General features: G+C 32.6%; 1 protein-coding gene across 2 annotated transcripts in view; it reads left to right on the forward strand.

Moving 5' to 3' along the window:
• LOC145296015 (uncharacterized) overlaps positions 1 to 18,732 on the forward strand; it is a 512,151-nt gene that overhangs the window by 23,650 nt on the left and 469,769 nt on the right. For both annotated transcript variants that reach the window (XM_080142039.1, XM_080142037.1), the window contains exons 3-4: positions 7,332 to 7,574; positions 15,909 to 15,993. In XM_080142039.1, coding sequence (XP_079998165.1) covers positions 7,332 to 7,574; positions 15,909 to 15,993 — 328 coding nt within the window. The remainder of the gene's footprint in view (positions 1 to 7,331; positions 7,575 to 15,908; positions 15,994 to 18,732) is intronic.

The raw sequence follows: 18,732 nt of genomic DNA on the forward strand, positions 1-18,732 counted from the left end.
TGGATTTTCTGAGAATCAGTGTATGTGTTTTTTAAAGGATTCTTCCATCCAACTCAAATTCAACCCTCAGCTGAATTGAGTTGGGGTCAAGTTGGATCCATTTGATAAAATTCAAATTTATGAGTAGATCAGTGATTATTTATTTTCCTCCTCTATGAGCATGTTTGTGGGAGGAGGCATATGCGTGTAATGTGTGTGTGTGTGTGTGGGGGGGGGTGTATTCATTTGTGAGTATGAGAGAGTGGAGAGTATGCATGTGTGAGTGTGTATTATCTCTATCTCTACTAGTATATAAAAAGAACGTTATGTGTGAGTTCATTCCCTATCGACTCTGAAACAGCTAGGCTGATTTTTTAAAATTTCACACAAATGTACTTGATGTGTCTGAGTGTTCTTGCGCAGTTTTTGTCTGGTAAGTATCGATAATTGAGAAAATCCGATTAAAGATGGAAGTCTGAATTTAACCCAAGTTAACACTTTTATACGACCTAGCATCACAAGTGTATTTGAGAAGCAGAAAGGTCCAGCTTATAAAATCAACTTTAGATTCTTTTATAAGACAGGAGGCGCCTTCAAAATAAATGTTTCTTTTCAGAGCAAAATTGCACCATGATACTTGACTTTTGTGCATTTAACTTTCATTTAAATGATTATGTAAACATAATTTCATAAAATCATATCAGCAATTTCTGTTTTTCTTTTTAAGAAATCGAGCGATGGTAAACATGTAGCGTATGCAAAGTAATATATACGAGCAGGGAGACCCAATGTTTTCTGGGATCGAATGATGGTCAACGAATGTTTCACACTCCCATATTTCTATTGTCCTCAAGATCAGTGAAATTAACCATTTTTTAATCAAATCGATTGATTGTCTGCTCTAGTTAGGGATCCATCACGGTGCACCAAGAAGAAGCTTCACATGTCGCAACTTATTCCACAGTACATTGTAGTCTACATTGCACTGTAGAGAATCTACTGTTGATTTTATAAATTGTTGTTTCATATATGACTTGAATTAAAGTTTAAAATGTAAATATCAAGTATCATGCTCTAAACAGAAACATTCATTTCAAACACACTCCTGTCATATCAAAGAGCCTACTGTTGATTTTATGCCAAGCTTTTGGACTTGTGTAGTAATAAAACTTCTCAAATCCACTTGAGCTGTTAGGCTGTATAAGGTGTTAACATTGGTTAAAATCGCTTGCTCTTTCTTCTAAGAACACTGCCAGGTCCATAAAGTACCTTTGTGTGAAATTTCATAAAAAATGGCCCAGCCATTTTCGAGTCCATAGGGAATGAACTCATTCACACACTCTCGCACACACAGTTCCTTTTATATAATAGTAGAGATAGAGGGTAGTGCGAACACTGAAGCATAAATTTCTTTTCCATCGGTTTTAATGTAGGATGTGCACTCATAAAAAAATGAAAATACACTTACTACTTAATTATGCAAGAAGAGTTTCTTAAATATACATAGGTAAATAAATAAAACCTGCTGTTTTTATTTCGTTTTCCTTGTTTGAAATCATATAATTTTACAAGCAGTTAAAAAACATCATTCTGACAGATAAAATGTGTCGTCAATAAACGATCTACACATTTAAATTAGATTAATTTTACATTGCATTATTGTGCAATCTATGTATATAAAAGGCAAAATGCGCGCGAGAGTTTTTTATGTCCAAGAAAGACTTTTTTCACCAAGCTTCCCGAGGGGAGGGGGGTTTACTATTGCTTAGAAGTGTTTATATATCCCCTAGATAATAATATCTACGATTTGCGAATGCGCGTCACAACTAGATTTATTTACATCGAATTTTACACGATTCTTGCTATTTCAACCCCTCTTGTGTTGATTCGACTTTTTCGTATAAAAGCAAAACTGATGTGAAACTAATGAGCAGTTCTCGGCCCACGGGCCGGAAACATTCAGAAAGCGATGGACGTTTGGTCAATGTCGGTTTTCACTGTCATATCAGAAAATTGCTTTCATTTGGACACTCCTCTAATAAAGGAGGAGCTAATTTTCCTCAACACGTTGGGGAAACAAACCCAAAAGAACTATCCTGCAGTAGAATTAAGTGTAGAATTAAATTCTGCACACACCTGCCACTTTCATTCCCTGTGGCATCATGTTTAACCTGTCACATCACTTATAATGATCTTATTTCACAGTCTCACTTCTCTGCCATCGTAGCGTGGTGGGAAGTCATCAGCCTATTAACCTCAAGGGTTTGGGTTCGAGCCTACCAAACTACCAAAACATTTTTTTTTTACACCTCCAAACACCCGGGCAACGCCGGGTAGCCCTGCTAGTAACAAATAAAAAGCACGAATGAGATTTACAGGGAAGATTTTTTTTTGTAAATATTTTTGGGAATAAAATAAAATATATAACTTTAAAAATAGAAGTAACCAATAAATTTATTTAGAAAAGAAAAAAAACGCCCATGAACCATTTGGAATATATATAAATTTTGTATGTTTATAATTTTCAAATGTTTTTTTTGTTTTGTTTTTTCAACTAACTTAACTATTCATAACAACTCTATTTCAATAAATATTGTACATTGGTTTCAACCACCATTTACTTTTACTATGTTGAATATTTATTTAAAGATATACAATCTTTCAAATTAAAAGTTATAGCATCCATGGAGGGGAGGTGGCATAACATTGATCCTGCATTAATCACCTGGGTGTTACAAACATGATTAATCCTATGGGGCGCTCATACACCCCAATGTAAAAATGTTTATAGTGTGATTATTTTGTAAAATAAAATTATCCTGCCGGCTCAGGTTATATCTACAGTCCCTGTTGAACAGTTTGAATCACTTGTATCTTGTTGATATTGATATAAAATAATACAATAAAATAAATTATAAACCTAAGGAAAAATTAAGATATTACATTAGCTAAGCTGATAGTTACAAGATTGAAAGAGTAATAAATTGTAAATAAAATAATAATCCAATTAAAACTTATGATAAAGAAAATATCAAAACATTAATTCTATGTTAAATATTACAGAGTAGTCTAATGATATATAGTATGCGCTTATGTCTACAAATTTTCATTCCGACTGGAAAAATAGGAAAATATATAAATCATAAAATCATACCTACATTTGTCAGCTGGGGTGACTGGATACCCCAGAAGGACAAAACAATGCTTACATTCCAGGAAAACTGAGATAAAACTGTGGCATACCATGTGTGCTTTACCTTCACTTAGTCAACAGAGTATTGGGAGGGGGGGGGGAGAAATAAGTTGCCGATTAGGAATTATGAGCACTTAAGCAAAATGTGGGTGACAAAACATCCCATGGGACTAATGTAGGGTTAAATGACAGACTTTAAATCATTTTTACTAAGTTAAGGAAAAAAGACCATTTCAAAAAGCACCACAATCCTTCATTCTTTCTGTTTTCCTCTTGCATGCTGGCATTTGTTTATTTTTTTAAAAGTTTGTGATTTTTAAGGTCAAAGACAAACTGTGTGCATCACTGGATGCCAGATACTCATATTGGAAAGTGCAAGTTCACACCAAGATACTCATTAGATGATTGCACAATCTTCTGGTAGATATGACAGTGGTGGCCAACCAATTGATGTGTGTGTGTGTGCTACAGCAGTGGTTCAATGCAATAAAGAAGAAAAAGTGACCCAAGCTTCCGATCGATGATATAAATATACCTGATCCGGATGTAACCTGAATCATGGCTATTCACAAATGCAGCGGACATCCAAGACTGCGATTTAGCACTTATTTTGCCAGAAGAGTTTTCTCAGCAAAGGCAAGTTGGCGATATGGGTATGTGTGGAATGCCAATTAGTAGATCCAGCGCCAATCCACTGAGAGAAGGAAAAACTGGAGGGGAGCAGTAACTGGCAGAGGCATGGGATGAACATTACACATTACCTTGCTTACCATTACGATTTATGGTTGCATCTCAGAAAATAGGGGTATGTTTTGGGCCAGATAGAGAGGATTTACAAAATTGAAAATTGGACTGGCCCCAAAATGCGTAATTCTGGTCGACTGTGGGAATTTCCATCATTTACAGAAATTCAAAATCTGTATGAAAAATGTTTTTGATTTATTTCTGAGATTAATTCATATCTACTCAATTTTTTTTTCTTTGAGGGGAGTAGTAAATACCGGCCATGAATGCTCTTTAGGCATTCAATGGCTACACCCCAGATTAAGCTCTCCTATGATGAGAAGGCAGGAAATTGCCTGCTCTCAATAAGGCTATATTTAAATACCAGTATGATACTTAGTTTTGTTCATGAATAGACACGTACTGTATGATACCATACACCAGTTTAAAAAAAAAATTTAATTTGTACATCTTAATTTATAATTCATGGCTTATGGAAAAGAGATACATCAGATTTGACTGCATAATCAGAAAGAGCATACAATTTTACATAAGAGTACCAAGTTTCATGTGCATAGCTTGAAAAATAAATAAATGGTGGCAAAATTACCAAATTTCTTGAAATGTCGAGGTCCATAATTTAGCCCACTTTTTTCTCAAGAAAAATGTCCACAGAAAAGCATAAATTTTGGCACTTAAAATTCTCATAACTTTTGAACTACTGGTGGTATTTGCATAATTCAAACGGTTTTAAGCATCTTTTACATAACTCTTTTCATGCAAGTTGATAAAATAATAATTATCTAAAAAGAAAAAATCTACTTATAATGCTACAGAAATAGACCCAGCTGCAGCTGGTGTGATTGATGCTAGAATTCAAAGATTATCTCTCTAGATAAAACGAGCTAGAAATACAGAAGGAATTAATTTTGATCTCTCTTTTATAAGGAATTAATTTTGACCTCTCTTTTATAAGGAATTAATTTTGACCTCTCTTTTATAAGGAATTAATTTTGACCTCTCTTTTATGAGGAATTAATTTTGACCTCTCTTTTATAAGGAATTAATTTTGATCTCTCTTTTATAAGGAATTAATTTTGACCTCTCTTTTATAAGGAATTTTGACCTCACTTTTATAAGGAATTAATTTTGACCTCTCTTTTAGTATATCTTCTTGTGAACAAACTTCTTTCCCCAATAAAACAATTTGCAACTGCAACAAGTCTCCATTGTTCGATGCATGCGTTTTATTCGTCTAAGTTAAACAGCCAATCAACAGTAACTAGACGATCTGACCATACCTGGATAAACAACGACTGCGCATGGATGTAAAAATACTTCTATTAATTGATGTTACTTGGTCACCACACAAGTACACATTTGTTTAAAAAGACTATGTGAAGGTTTTAAGTTTGTTTGTTTAATTTTTTGTTTATTGAAATGTTATGTCTGCTAGCACAGCATAACCTCAGAAGACAATGGTTCATATTTGACCATACCATCCAATGTGATTCTACCATTATGAAGGTTGGGTAAAAGGGGTTGATGTGCCACCATCAGCATGTCCTTAACATAGTTTGGAAACCATGTGGGTGAAAGCCCAAAGAATCTGTGCTTCATGAAATTTGGCCAGGGTCAGGTAACAGAAAAAATTAGTCCATTGTGCACCCTGGTGGATGGAATATCTCAACATATAGAGGACCTGTGATTGCATTACAGTGTGCTCTTTTTGGAGAAAAATTGTGGCAGCACGTTATCAGAATACAGGAGAGTCTGATATGTGACAATCAAGTAGATTTATCCTAGATAGAAGTGGAAGCAAATACCTCCAAAGAGGCCTAGCTTTTGCAAAGGAACATCTAACAAAATAAACCACCATCAGGATTCTGCTTTTGTAATCATAAGATCAGAAGGGGGGGGTGCAGAGAGACTGAGAGATAAGTGGCCAAAACTAGCAAGGAAACTGGCTGCACAAAGGTGCAAACCTCGACCTGTTGGATTTTTGAGGCAAAGGTTGTGATGATGGAAAATGGGCACTGTTAGTGCAAAATAGTTAAATAAAGGGAATGTGATTTTTGCTTGAAGATCAGTTTGCGTTTGGATATCATGTTCATGTGTGTTTTGGCAGGTCTTGCTTGCCTCATGTTTTTGACCGTCGGTGAAGAGAAGAGAAAGAACTATTATTACTGATGATATCAAGAGCAAATGTCATCTATGCTGTTGGTGAAGGTATGAAAATAATTTGGAACCCCATGGGAATACTGATAGTTGGCATTCTGTATGTTCTTTCAACTTCAAATAATTTATGTGACTGTAATAGGAATTAAATAACCAAATGAACCTTTTCGGAATTTATTCGAAAGATTACTTTAGTACCCTTTCAACCATATACCAGATTTAAACTAGTATGTAAAACTGTTGTACTTAATTTTACATTAATCTCTACAATTATATAAATACAACTTTGTATGTGAGTTCATTCCTTATAGATTCCAAAATGGTTGAACAAATTTTTTAAAAAGTTTACAGACCTTTAGTGTATAAGTCTGGGAGTGATCTTAAGTTTTGTCTCAGAATACCCCCGATAATTATCCATAATCAAAACCATTAGTTTAATTTATCTATCATCGGTAAAGCCATCTTTTCCATGTTGTCACTTAGCAACAATGATAGAACAATGGGCCGTGAAAATTCTACTATGGGTAAGTCGATAGCATTTTTTTTTTTTTTTTTTTGCATGATGTGGTCTGTAGGTTCAAACTCTGCACATAAATTTCTTAATTTATTTTCATTAACTGTAACGAATTTCATAAGACTTAAAAATTTACGTTTTTTTTTTGTTTTTTTGCATGATGTGGTTTGTAGGTTCAAACCCCGCACATAAATTTCTTAATGTTTTTTTTTTTTTTTTTGTTAACTGGAAAAATGTTTATATAAAATAATTTTATAAAAGAAACGATAGGTTCTCTAGAGTGCAATGTAGAATAACATATTTTTGACAAAGTTACTGCATAAAGCAATGTGAAGCTTCCTTCTTGGCGATTTTACGGATTTCGATGACAATAAAAATATAGGAGTGAAATATTCGTCAATCATCATTCAATCCCAGGCAATGTCGGGTCTCTCTGCTGCTCACATATAAAAATGTTTATTCAGTCATGAGAAATAAAAAAAAAAAATACTTGTCTCCACATGAGAGGAATTTTTTTTTTAGTATTTGCTTCATTAAAGCTTAGACATTGCAAACATGGCAGTGCCTCAGATGATTTTCTATACTCTCTATCTGTGCCTAAAATTCCATGTACAAATTTTCTTTCCTAGAACTGCCTGCTTGCGGAACTCAATCAGCATTTTTGTATATGACATATTATATATGTTTTGTTTTATTGAATTTTATTGCACGTGCATTACGATGTTTTTTTTTTTGTTGTTTCAGCATCGAAACAGCAGTAGCAGCAGGCGATCAACAGGATCTCATTCTCAATCTGAGAAGTCTACCCATAAGGAGGAGTCAAAGGCGGTAGATGATGATGATGATTCAGATGACAGTGACATGGACCTTAGTAAGCCTCTTAAGGCCCTCAGTTCATACATTACAAACAGAAAAGAACTGCTTGACCAGATGTTCCAATGCATTAAAGGAAACACTTTAAAAAGAGCCATTCCACACGAATTACAGGTATTTGCATTTTCTTTTTCATCCAGGATATTCATTCAAGTCCAGTGTAAACAAGTTCTTGTTGAGCCATCCCCCTAATAATTAAATTCTACCAAACTTCCACAACTAACGATCACTACACTGCTTTCAATGACCACCATGCACTCATTAACCCTTATCTTTGAGTAGCCTCTAGTCTTTGATAAGAGATGATTCCTTTGTAAAAAAAAAAAGTGCTCGACTGAGCTTCAATCTATGGCCACCCCCTCCCTCTGCAAAACATTCACAATAAACACTTGTTTAGCTACAACCAACATCAACAATTTCCCATGCTCTCTATCTGTGCCTAAAATTCCATGTACAAATTTTATTTCCTAGAACTGTCTGCTTGCGAAACTCTATACCAAAGGGCTACTTTCCAGCTGACTACAATGTGGTTGTTTTCAAGTTCAATGTAAACAAGTTCTTGTTGAGCTATCCACTCTAATAATCAAATTCTACCCAATTTCCACCACAAACCATCATTGCCGTTTTGTCTCGCCTACTTAACACTAATTAACTTTATCCTCGGGTGGCCTTGATTAGTGGTGACTCCCATTTAAATATGTTTTGAGCAGGTGTTAGTGTGATTTCAAGAGTAAGGATTGGATGGAGAAAATTCAACAAACCTTTTGCCTTTACTAACCAATGGTGTATTACTGTTGTCAACCATGGCAAGATCTGTTAGGCATGTGTATGCTTTGTGATAATGTATAGAAGTGAAATGTGGACAGTGAGTTGAGGATATGTGTTGCATGAATATTGACATGTTTTTGCTTTGGGTTAGTAGATGCAGAACAATTGAGATGGTAAGTTCAGTTGGCAGGGGAGATCAAAAAAAAACATTGGAGAAAACAAGTGATGAGTATGGATTTGAGTGAAATAGGGATCAATAAAGACCTGGCCAGAGATAGGTTGGTTTCAAAGTCAAGTTCTAAAAGCTGTTCAACACTTAACAGCCTGTAAAACAGATATTAAGACGATGATGATTTAACTAACCCAAAGTTGTCTTTTGTGCACGATGCTAGGAAATTTGACAAGTGTTTTGGAAATGTGTTCAGGTAGAAGAAATAAAATCCAGATGAAAGCAAAATCATGAGTCAGTATGCAAAGAACGTATTACCAACCATCGAGTATAGTTAGATGGAAAGTTGGGTTTATTTAAAGACAAAATATCATTTTTAAGATCTGGAACGGAAGTTGGATTTATTTTTTAGCTGAAACCTCATTTTCGAGGTGTGGAGTCCATAATTTTTTTATCAAGTCTTTTTTTTTTTTAATTTTTTGTTTTAAATAATACAGAAATTGGATGTTCCTAATTTCAAACGGAATTTAGCTGAGGAGAGTTTCTTCAGAATATTTCATCTGTGAAACACATTAGTATGGGTCTGTTTCCCTGCAGACTGGTTGTCTTCAAATCCAGTATAAAATAATCAAATTTTGTTCATTCCATTTATCATTTGCAATCAATTTGTTTCATTATTCTACTAAAAATCCGTCCACCTGATTAAACTTTGACCTTGATAAGTGGTAACTTATTAGTAAAAGAAAGTGTATTATCTCAGAAAATTCAGGATTCATTTTTATAGCTTATAATTTTACTAGCAGTTCAGCTCGGCTTTGCTATTCATAATTTTATGTTCATAACCTACATCTAAAATTTCAAGTGTTTAGACCCCAAATTGGCGGAGGAGTTTGGTAGAGTCTGCAAAGGTCAACTCTGTAAACTTTGACCTCTTGGCAGACAAATTTTTGCCCAAAAACTGATTAAAAAGCTTGCTGCATGTCTGAATACCCTTTATGTAAAATTTCAAATGTTTAGACCCAAAATTGGCTGAATAGTTTGCTAGAGACCACAAAGGTAAAATCTTTTGAACTTTGACCCCTTGGCAGCCAAATTTTCAGCCAAAAACCGATTAAAAAGCTTGCCTATATCTGAATACACTTTAAGTAAAATTTCAAATGTTTAGACCAAAAATTGGCTGAGTAATTTGGTAGAACGCAGAGGACAAATTTTTTTAACATTGACCCAATTTTGACCCCTTTGTTTTGGGCTTAAATCAAATTAAAGTTTGATCCATGTGTTGCATAGGGGTCATATTAAAAGAAAAAGTATATATTGTTGTTGTGTGTTCGTAAGTGTTCTTGTTGTGAGATAAAGACAGGTCTTATATATATAGACAGTATGCATTTTAAAGGAGGACAGCCGACGACATGTAATACACAATGAGAGGAAGATATTTAGATATATAGATAGATAGATAGACCGAAAGATAGTGCGTTTGACATTTATACTGTTGACAGTTCTGTGAATGGGAGTGTTTCTATAACATTGACACACATATGTTTCTTAGCTTATTTTTGAGATGATGATTTCACAAAGTTCTTATAATATAAATACACAATACCTTTTCTGTTGAATAACATAACACGACGACACAGATACAAAAAGATGATGATATTCGTTTGTTCCATTTTCGACCGGTCAATGGCTTTGCATCAAGGAATTCAAGTCTCTACATGATTCTTTCTTCTCCCCTCCGCTTCCAAGATTCTATGTCAGCTCTGTCTCTGACTCATCTTCTCTCTTCCTCCCCTGACTGAATGACTGCCCTGACTGACTTCTAAAGCTCTCTATATTGAAACCCATGACATCATTGCATGACCAACACGTGCATATCAGACACATGGACTGACATGCCTCCGTGTTTAAGCATGCATTGTTACTCACATGTTTCAACCCGATTTCTCTAACCTACTTTACAAATATGTTTAATATTTTCTATTGTTCTGATCTAACATTAACAAAAACAAAATTCATCACTACATTCCTTTCTCTATAAACAGATATATAACTATTTTATGTGAACTAAACAATGGTAATTCTACATTCCATTTTCAATAACATTCTGTATTTCAATAACATTATGTATTCTGTATTTATTTTAACTTATGATCGGAATTCTCAATTCCAAATCTAGCTTCGCAAGTTCGAATCCTCGACTATCCTATCTCTTATTTACTCACTGACAAGAACAGGCGGCTGTTCTTTAACACTTGTCCAAGAAACTAAAATTTCAAGTGCTTAAACCCAAAATTGGCAGAGGAGCTTGGTAAAGTTTTCAAAGGTTAAATCTTTGACCCCTTGACAGCCAAATTTCTGGCCAAAAACTGATTAAATAGATTTTCACAAATCTCAATACCCCTTATGTCAAATCTCCAGTCTGTAGACTGAAAATTGGCAGAGTAGTTTGGTAGGGAAATGTACACACACACACACACATACACATACAAGTTCACTTTTATAGATATATAGAAAGGAAAAAAAAAAAGCTTTGTCTTAATAGCATTAAATGTGACCATCCATTTTTGTCCTCATTCAACTACTAACTGGAGGTCATTTTTTAAGGATTCAGCCATTGCCTTGGATATGTGTTCATTTGTTTTACCCACGTGTCAAGTAGTGTAATGTCATCAGTAAATATATCTGTATCAAGCGCAGTTTCATCTGAGGTCGTTTATAAAAATCAGGACCAGCAATTGACATCTGGAGTACACCTACCTAGATGTACAGCCATCAAGGACAACTTTATTCTTCTTTTGGCTAGAAAGGATCTATTTATATTAAACATTCGTCTATTAAAACCATGAGTTTATTTTCATGACAAGACCTTCATGCCAGACCTCCTCAACGGTTTTAGATCTATCAAGCACTACAGTCCTAGCTTCATCTGCCTTGTCCATTCTATGATATAAGTATTTAGAAATAATCGTTAGGATATCCACTATAGAATATGCTTACTTAAAACCTTGATGGTGAGATAGAAGTTTAACATTAACGAGGTGGGTAGATATTGCTAGATTGATTAATGATTCTAAATTTTAGCAAATTCTAGGAGTATGCAGATGGATCAATAATTTTCGGGATCAGTTGTATCATCAGAGTTGTTGAAGACTGGCATCACAGAGGCAGTTTTTAGCTGCCAGAAAAGCAATATTCGGCAAGACATTTGTTGTAGAATTGGGAGAGGGCAGGCACTAGCTCAGCATAGAATTTCTTGATTATTATAACTGACATAAGATCAGGCCTTTGAAGGTATCAAATTTTTTTTTTATTTTTGTGTTATCCTGGACATGAAAAGAGATTATAATCAGCTCATCAAATGTCGCTTCAGTCCACAATGCAGAAATTTGTGAAGGAAGTGGTTTGTAGAGTCAATGGTGAAGTTCAGGGCAAACTGCTAGGCAAGTAGTACAATCTTATTAGTAGCCATGCAAATAGCATCATTGTTGGATAATGAGAGAATTGTTGTTTTCCTATTATTATAGATTTTCCAAAAATCATAAGTTCCTAATTTCTGTTACTGTGGTACATCTTTTAGTAGTAATACACATGGACGAAAAAAACGCTTTGGATAATCACCGATTTCAAGGTAGTTCTACTAAAATAGCCATATTTTTTAAACCAAAGCACTTCAAGTCTTCAAATTACTACTGTTTTGTTCGGAAATGAATATACTTTCAAATTAATTAATAAATATGAATGTACATTATATATTTTAAGAGTTTTAAGCAAATAAAGTGATAAAAATGTGAACGTCATAAAATGGCGTTTTTGGTAAGGTTTTGTAATGACCCCCCCTGTTTTCTAAAGGTCCGTACCGTGATTGTATGAAGAATTTCGTCATGAGATTTGGGAACCAATTAGAAGAGGTGTTAATCTTAATACTGTCAAGTGTCCGAAATATTTTTGACGATTTCTTTTTTTTGTCGTGTTAAAAATAAGAATTTAATATGATGAGTATTGAACATTTTGAAAAAAAAATTCTTCGGACACCCAGTAGTAAATAAATCAATCTTTTTACTATCTTTATCAATTAAAAGTATTATTTTATGTTGAGTAGGACCGCGGTAATTGATAATTTAAAAGGACCTACCCGAAAAAAAAATTGTTTCTATTTCTCGAATTTGGTCAAATGAAGTTAGTATTACTAGCAGCAGCAGCTCCAGCCTGTAGAATCAGCGATAGCACAGTTGTAAACAAGCATGCGTTCTTTAATTTTTATTCAAGAACGAATTAAGAAAAAACATGAAAATATGAATATAAATGTTCTTATATGTTTTAATTAGAGCTATTTTGTTATCAGAATAACATTAGTTTAGAACTATTCGGTTTTCAGAATGTATAATAACAACAATCCCAACCAATTCGGCATTATGAATCTGTTGCAATTTCTCACATTTCTCGTCAAATTTAAAAACATGGTTAAAAAAACAAAATAAACTTTTGTAGATATATAGCTTGCATGCACTTTTATTCTTTAAATTAGTTTTGAACAGCGAATTAAAACAATGTTTTACTGCGAACAGCCACAAATGTTTTTTTTTCAAAATCAAAATAAGTATCAAAATCTCGTTTATACATAGATTCGAAAAAGTTGTCAAAAAACAAATATATAACAAATAAATGTTATCAAAGGCAAGATAAGTTACTTTTCTACCTAACTGGATAATTTTCTAGTGTTTTTATTTAATGTAACATGTTTATTCAGCTCGAAAAACGTACAGTGTTTACCGATGTATTGGAAAATTAAAAATGGCGCCCGGCCCGGCCCGACTCTCTTTGACACGGTAAGTTTGAGAAAAGGAGTTAAAAATAAAAAAACTATACAAAATACTGTTAAAAACTCACCGAATATATGTCAGCCTATGTCACGGTAACATATATTGAGCGAGTTTCTAGCAGTATTTTGTCTACTTTTTTATTTTTAACTCTTTTCCCCAAACTTACCGTTTCAAGAGAATCGGGCGGGCGCCATTTTAAATTTTCCAAAACATCGGTAAACACTGTTTTCAAGCTGAATAAACATGTTACATTAAATAAGAACACTAAAAAATTATCCAGTTAGGTAGAAAAGTAACTTGCTTTTGATAACATTTATTTGTTATATATTTGTTTTTTTTGACAACTTTTTCGAATCTATGTGTATAGTAATACAAACCCGCAAAATCTATATCAATATTCTTGAAATTTTAAAAGCAGTTAGAAAACACATCAAACTACAATTAGGAAGCTTTTTATTTCGTTATTTTTTTTTTTTTCTACTTATTAAGCGAAAGATATTTTTACAACCTGCTCCAGCGTAGTATAAACGGCCTATGGAATTAACACCTTCAACCTCGAAAACAGAAATCAACAAATTTATGGAATTTTCTTTTACTTCACCTCTAATCCAAATTATGTGTGGCAAGTCTCCTCCTAAAACACTCTTTAACCCTAACAATAACACTAAGTTCGAGTGGCAAGCCCCCCAACAAAATACCTCTGTAAGCCACATACAAGCATCTAAAACAAACAAACAAAAAATAAATCCTTCCTTAAAGAAAAATACACATAAAAATAAATTGGTTAACTGTCCTAAAATGCTAGAATGGCCAGGAAATGGTGAATTATTTTACATTAAATTTTTGTGAAACAAACCGCTCCCCCCTCTAATATTGTTTTTGTTAGCTTGGTCTCTGTCAAGTTTTCAGTATGTTCACACATAATTTTCCTTAGCCCTACAATTAATTCAAAGTCCGAATGGCAACCCTCCCCATATTCTCATTGCATAGAAACCCTCTTAAAACTACACATAATCATCTTAAAAAAAAAAAAAAAGCATGCATATTTTCCCATAGAAAAAAAAACAGTTAACTGCCCTAAAATGCTAGAATGACCTGTAATAAGAAATTATTTTACATTCAATTCTAAAATAATTTGTTTATCTTTCATTAAAGTTTTTCATGGCATTTTATACATAATTTCCTAAAAAGGTAGAATCACATTTTGGAGGGGTGGTCAGAAGGAGTTGAGTGGGGTTAAACAGAAGGTGTTAATCTACAATAATATCAAAGAAATATTGCAATATATTCATTTTTAAATGGTCTTATGTTTAGATTTAAGTTTTTTGTACATAAAGCACATTACAATTCAACTTTGAGTTCTCCAACTTCTTTTCTGTTTATGGATACATGGCATTTTTAAGGAATTGCTGCACATTGATGCACATTTACTGCAGATTATTTGGAAACCATAAACTTTGGGAGATTTTCAGTTGCATATTCTGATTCCTTGTACAAAAATACACTTATATGGTAAATTTCATTTCTTAGTCTTGTGTTTTAACAAAGATATGACATTTTTACTGAAAAAGTAGTGTAAAAAATGTGACGAAACGCATATGGTCTTAAAGAGGGAAAAATATCCAAACGTGTGAGGCACAAAAATAGCCATAACTTCCTTAATTTTAATCAGATTTTAAAAATTTAAAAAGATTCTTTCTTAGCTCATCAAGCTCTTTCTATGCATACCAATATTGAAATATTTTAAGCTATTTCAATTTTTTCATGTGTATTGCTACTTTTAGATGGAGAGAGAAATGCATTATGACTGGCTATTATTCAGCAATAAAACTAATAATAGTAATTATTATTGTCTAATGAGAAGATTAGAGTAGATGATATTGATTTTAAGTTTGCTTCTATGAAATACAAATGCCCCATTCCCTGAAAAGTTTAGAGGAGCATATCTCTTGATTCCCTTGAACTAGACATGTGGAAAATCTGTTTCTGAATTTTTGAGAAGAGGATTGATTACTCATATTTTGATTCTCTGTTCTCATCTTGAGTGTTATTTTTACTCATCTGTCGAGAGTCAATTATTGTTATCAGCAAATATATCTGTGTCAAACACAGTTATTGGTTGATGTAACCTGCTGCCTTCTTCAGGTGTATCTCGTTGAATTTAGGAATGTTTCTGTCCACAAGGATGTGTGTCGTAGTGAATAAAGTACTGGATAAAATTCAGTTGTAAGTTACGCTCTTCTGGGAGTTGAAGGATCGATTCTAAATGTGGGTGGCATTTATACTACAATTGCAAATTACTTTATACTTCTATCCGGTCATGGCTGACAGAACGAGAACATGTTACCCCCAATGGATTAAATATAGTGTTCTATTAGAAATTCTGTGCCAGTTCTCAAGTTCGACAGAAAGATTCTCGAGTTCAGTAAGATACACCTGAAGAAGGTCGGAGGTTACATCAACCAAATCGTGAAAATACCATTAAAGATGAGGAGAGTAGTATGAAGAATTTGAATAATGTGAAAAATCAGTGTTAAAATTAAAAAAGATCTTTTGATTTTAAATACAAAAGCTTGTGTAATCTTTTCGTTATTTTTAAATAACACTCGAAAGTATGGACATTTTCAAAACTGCGATTTTCATTAACTTGTAAAATTGTATCATTTAAGTGTATTTGTTTCTATTTTTTAGTGCTTGTCTTATGAAGAATTAAAACAACGATGTCTCGCTCAACTGGAAGTTATGTCCAAAAAACGCATTCTAAGAATATTAGCCGGTGAGTAAAAAGTTTTTATCACCTGATTTGAATTCTGATTATCATTAATTATCATTAATTCTGGTTATCATTAATTATCATTAATTCTGATTATCATTAATTATCATTAATTCTGATTATCATTAATTATCATTAATTATCATTAATTCTGATTATCATTAATTCTGATTATCATTAATTATCATTAATTCTTATCATTAATTATCATTAATTCTGATTATCATTAATTATCATTAATTCTGATTATCATTAATTATCATTAATTCTGATTATCATTAATTATCATTAATTCTGATTATCATTAATTATCATTAATTCTGATTATCATTAATTATGATTATCATTAATTCTGATTATCATTAATTATCATTAATTCTGATTATCATTAATAATCATTAATTCTGATTATCATTAATTATCATTAATTCTGATTATCATTAATTATCATTAATTCTGATTATCATTAATTATCATTAATTCTGATTATCATTAATTATCATTAATACTGATTATCATTAATTATCATTAATTCTGATTATCATTAATTATCATTAATTCTGATTATCATTAATTATCATTAATTCTGATTATCATTAATTATCATTAATTCTGATTATCATTAATTATCATTAATTCTGATTATCATTATCATTAATTCTGATTATCATTAATTATCATTAATTCTGATTATCATTAATTATCATTAATTCTGATTATCATTATCATTAATTCTGATTATCATTAATTATTAATTCTGATTATCATTAATTATCATTAATTCTGATTATCATTAATTATCATTAATTCTGATTATCATTAATTATAATTAATTCTGATTATCATTAATTATCATTAATTCTGATTATCATTAATTATCATTATCATTAATTCTGATTATCATTAATTATCATTATCATTAATTCTGATTATCATTAATTATCATTATCATTAATTATCATTAATTCTGATTATCATTAATTATCATTAATTCTGATTATCATTAATTATCATTAATTCTGATTATCATTAATTATCATTAATTCTGATTATCATTAATTATCATTAATTCTGATTATCATTAATTATCATTATCATTAATTCTGATTATCATTAATTATCATTAATTCTGATTATCATTAATTATCATTAATTCTGATTATCATTAATTAAAAATGAATAAACTTGTCACCCTCCCCCACTTTCTCCCTCAAAACAGTCTGTATGTGACATGGATGCTCAAAAATCAACCAATTAAAATCGTTCCAGCAATCCTATTTGTATTTAAAATCTGTCAGGATAGAATAAATATTAATACAAAGTGGCATCATGCCTTGTTTTCACACCGGTTTTTGTTAGATCAACAAAGTTAAGCAACATTAAACCTGGCCAGTACTAGTTGGGTACCATTTAAAAATAACAGGCACTGTATATAGGAGGACATTGATATCTCTCTGCAAAAATTGCAAAAACCTAATGTTGTTATCTCCCCTGACATGGATATACATGCGACCGGAGACTGCTTATGAATTTAATATTCCCTAGAAATATCATCTTTGTAGGAAGCTGGTTTAACTCACCAAGGGTGAATGCCAGTGGCATGGCATAAAAATGAATACTAGACATAACATTCACTGATGTATATTTTTCATACAATATTTACCATGTACTTAGTGTAGTGATCAGGATTGTTATGGTGCAGTAATGTTCCGATTTGTTATTTTGTTTTTGTTTTTTGAACATTTAAAAAAATTAGTTTCTATGTTTTCTTTTTTATTTTTCTGTTAAACACACTACACAACATTAACATTTTTTCGATGTTAATAATGTAGTCTGACAGTTGGAAACTAGTAAATTATCAAGCAACGTTTACAGCTTTCCGGAAACTGTGGTTTATGGTGGTTAGTTGGCTTTTGAAACAAACAAAAAAAAATTAAATTTGGGAGGGAGCGGTTTGTGGAGTCAGAGGCGGGGTTCAGGGCAAACTGCTGGGCAAGTAGTTCAGACTTATCAGTAGCCATGCAAATGACATGTTTAAAATAATAACTGTTCTCATCTTGTTTGTTTGTTTTTGTTTTACGGCATATCAACCTTTTTCAGGTTATTTAATGCTGAATCCAGTGATTTTGAAGAACAATTTTTTAATAGAATATGTTTGTTTTTTTAAGTCGGTTTCTATTTAACCCATAGTTGGGACCCTAACAGGTACTACCACTCCGGGTCAGAGTACACCTGGGAGCAATGGCAATTAAAGGGTGGCTCCACACTCCCCAAAGCCCGCAAGCTGGAGCCTCACCATCGGATATAGTTCAAGGTCATATCCAGGCCCGTTCTCAGTATGAGTATTATTCTCAATGTTTCAGTCAATGTAATCTCCAATCTTCTTCAGGGGTATCCTGTCTAACTTAGAAATCTGCACGGAATTTCAAATCAAATACTTTATTTTATCCATGGGAGTAGCATGATCATTTTCTATCAGCCATGATTGGGTAGAATTCTTGAGTAATTCATAATTGTATTCTTAGGTTAAATCCTCAGTGCGGGTGATACCTTCACCTAGAGAAGAATGTCAGAACTGAATTTTATTTTGTATCTTATCTGTTATGCCGCAGGTTCTTGTGCTGAGAAATAAAAAGGATCTCGTAAAATGCGAAACATTTAGTTAAAACAAAATTGGCAGCTACATTTATTTTATTCATTACCCGCACTTTTGTATAACTTCATTTATTTACTACTAGCAGA

Source organism: Euprymna scolopes, chromosome 16 (assembly GCF_053919585.1).
Source record: "Euprymna scolopes isolate OS-2025 chromosome 16, ASM5391958v1, whole genome shotgun sequence".
NCBI lineage: Eukaryota > Metazoa > Mollusca > Cephalopoda > Sepiida > Sepiolidae > Euprymna > Euprymna scolopes.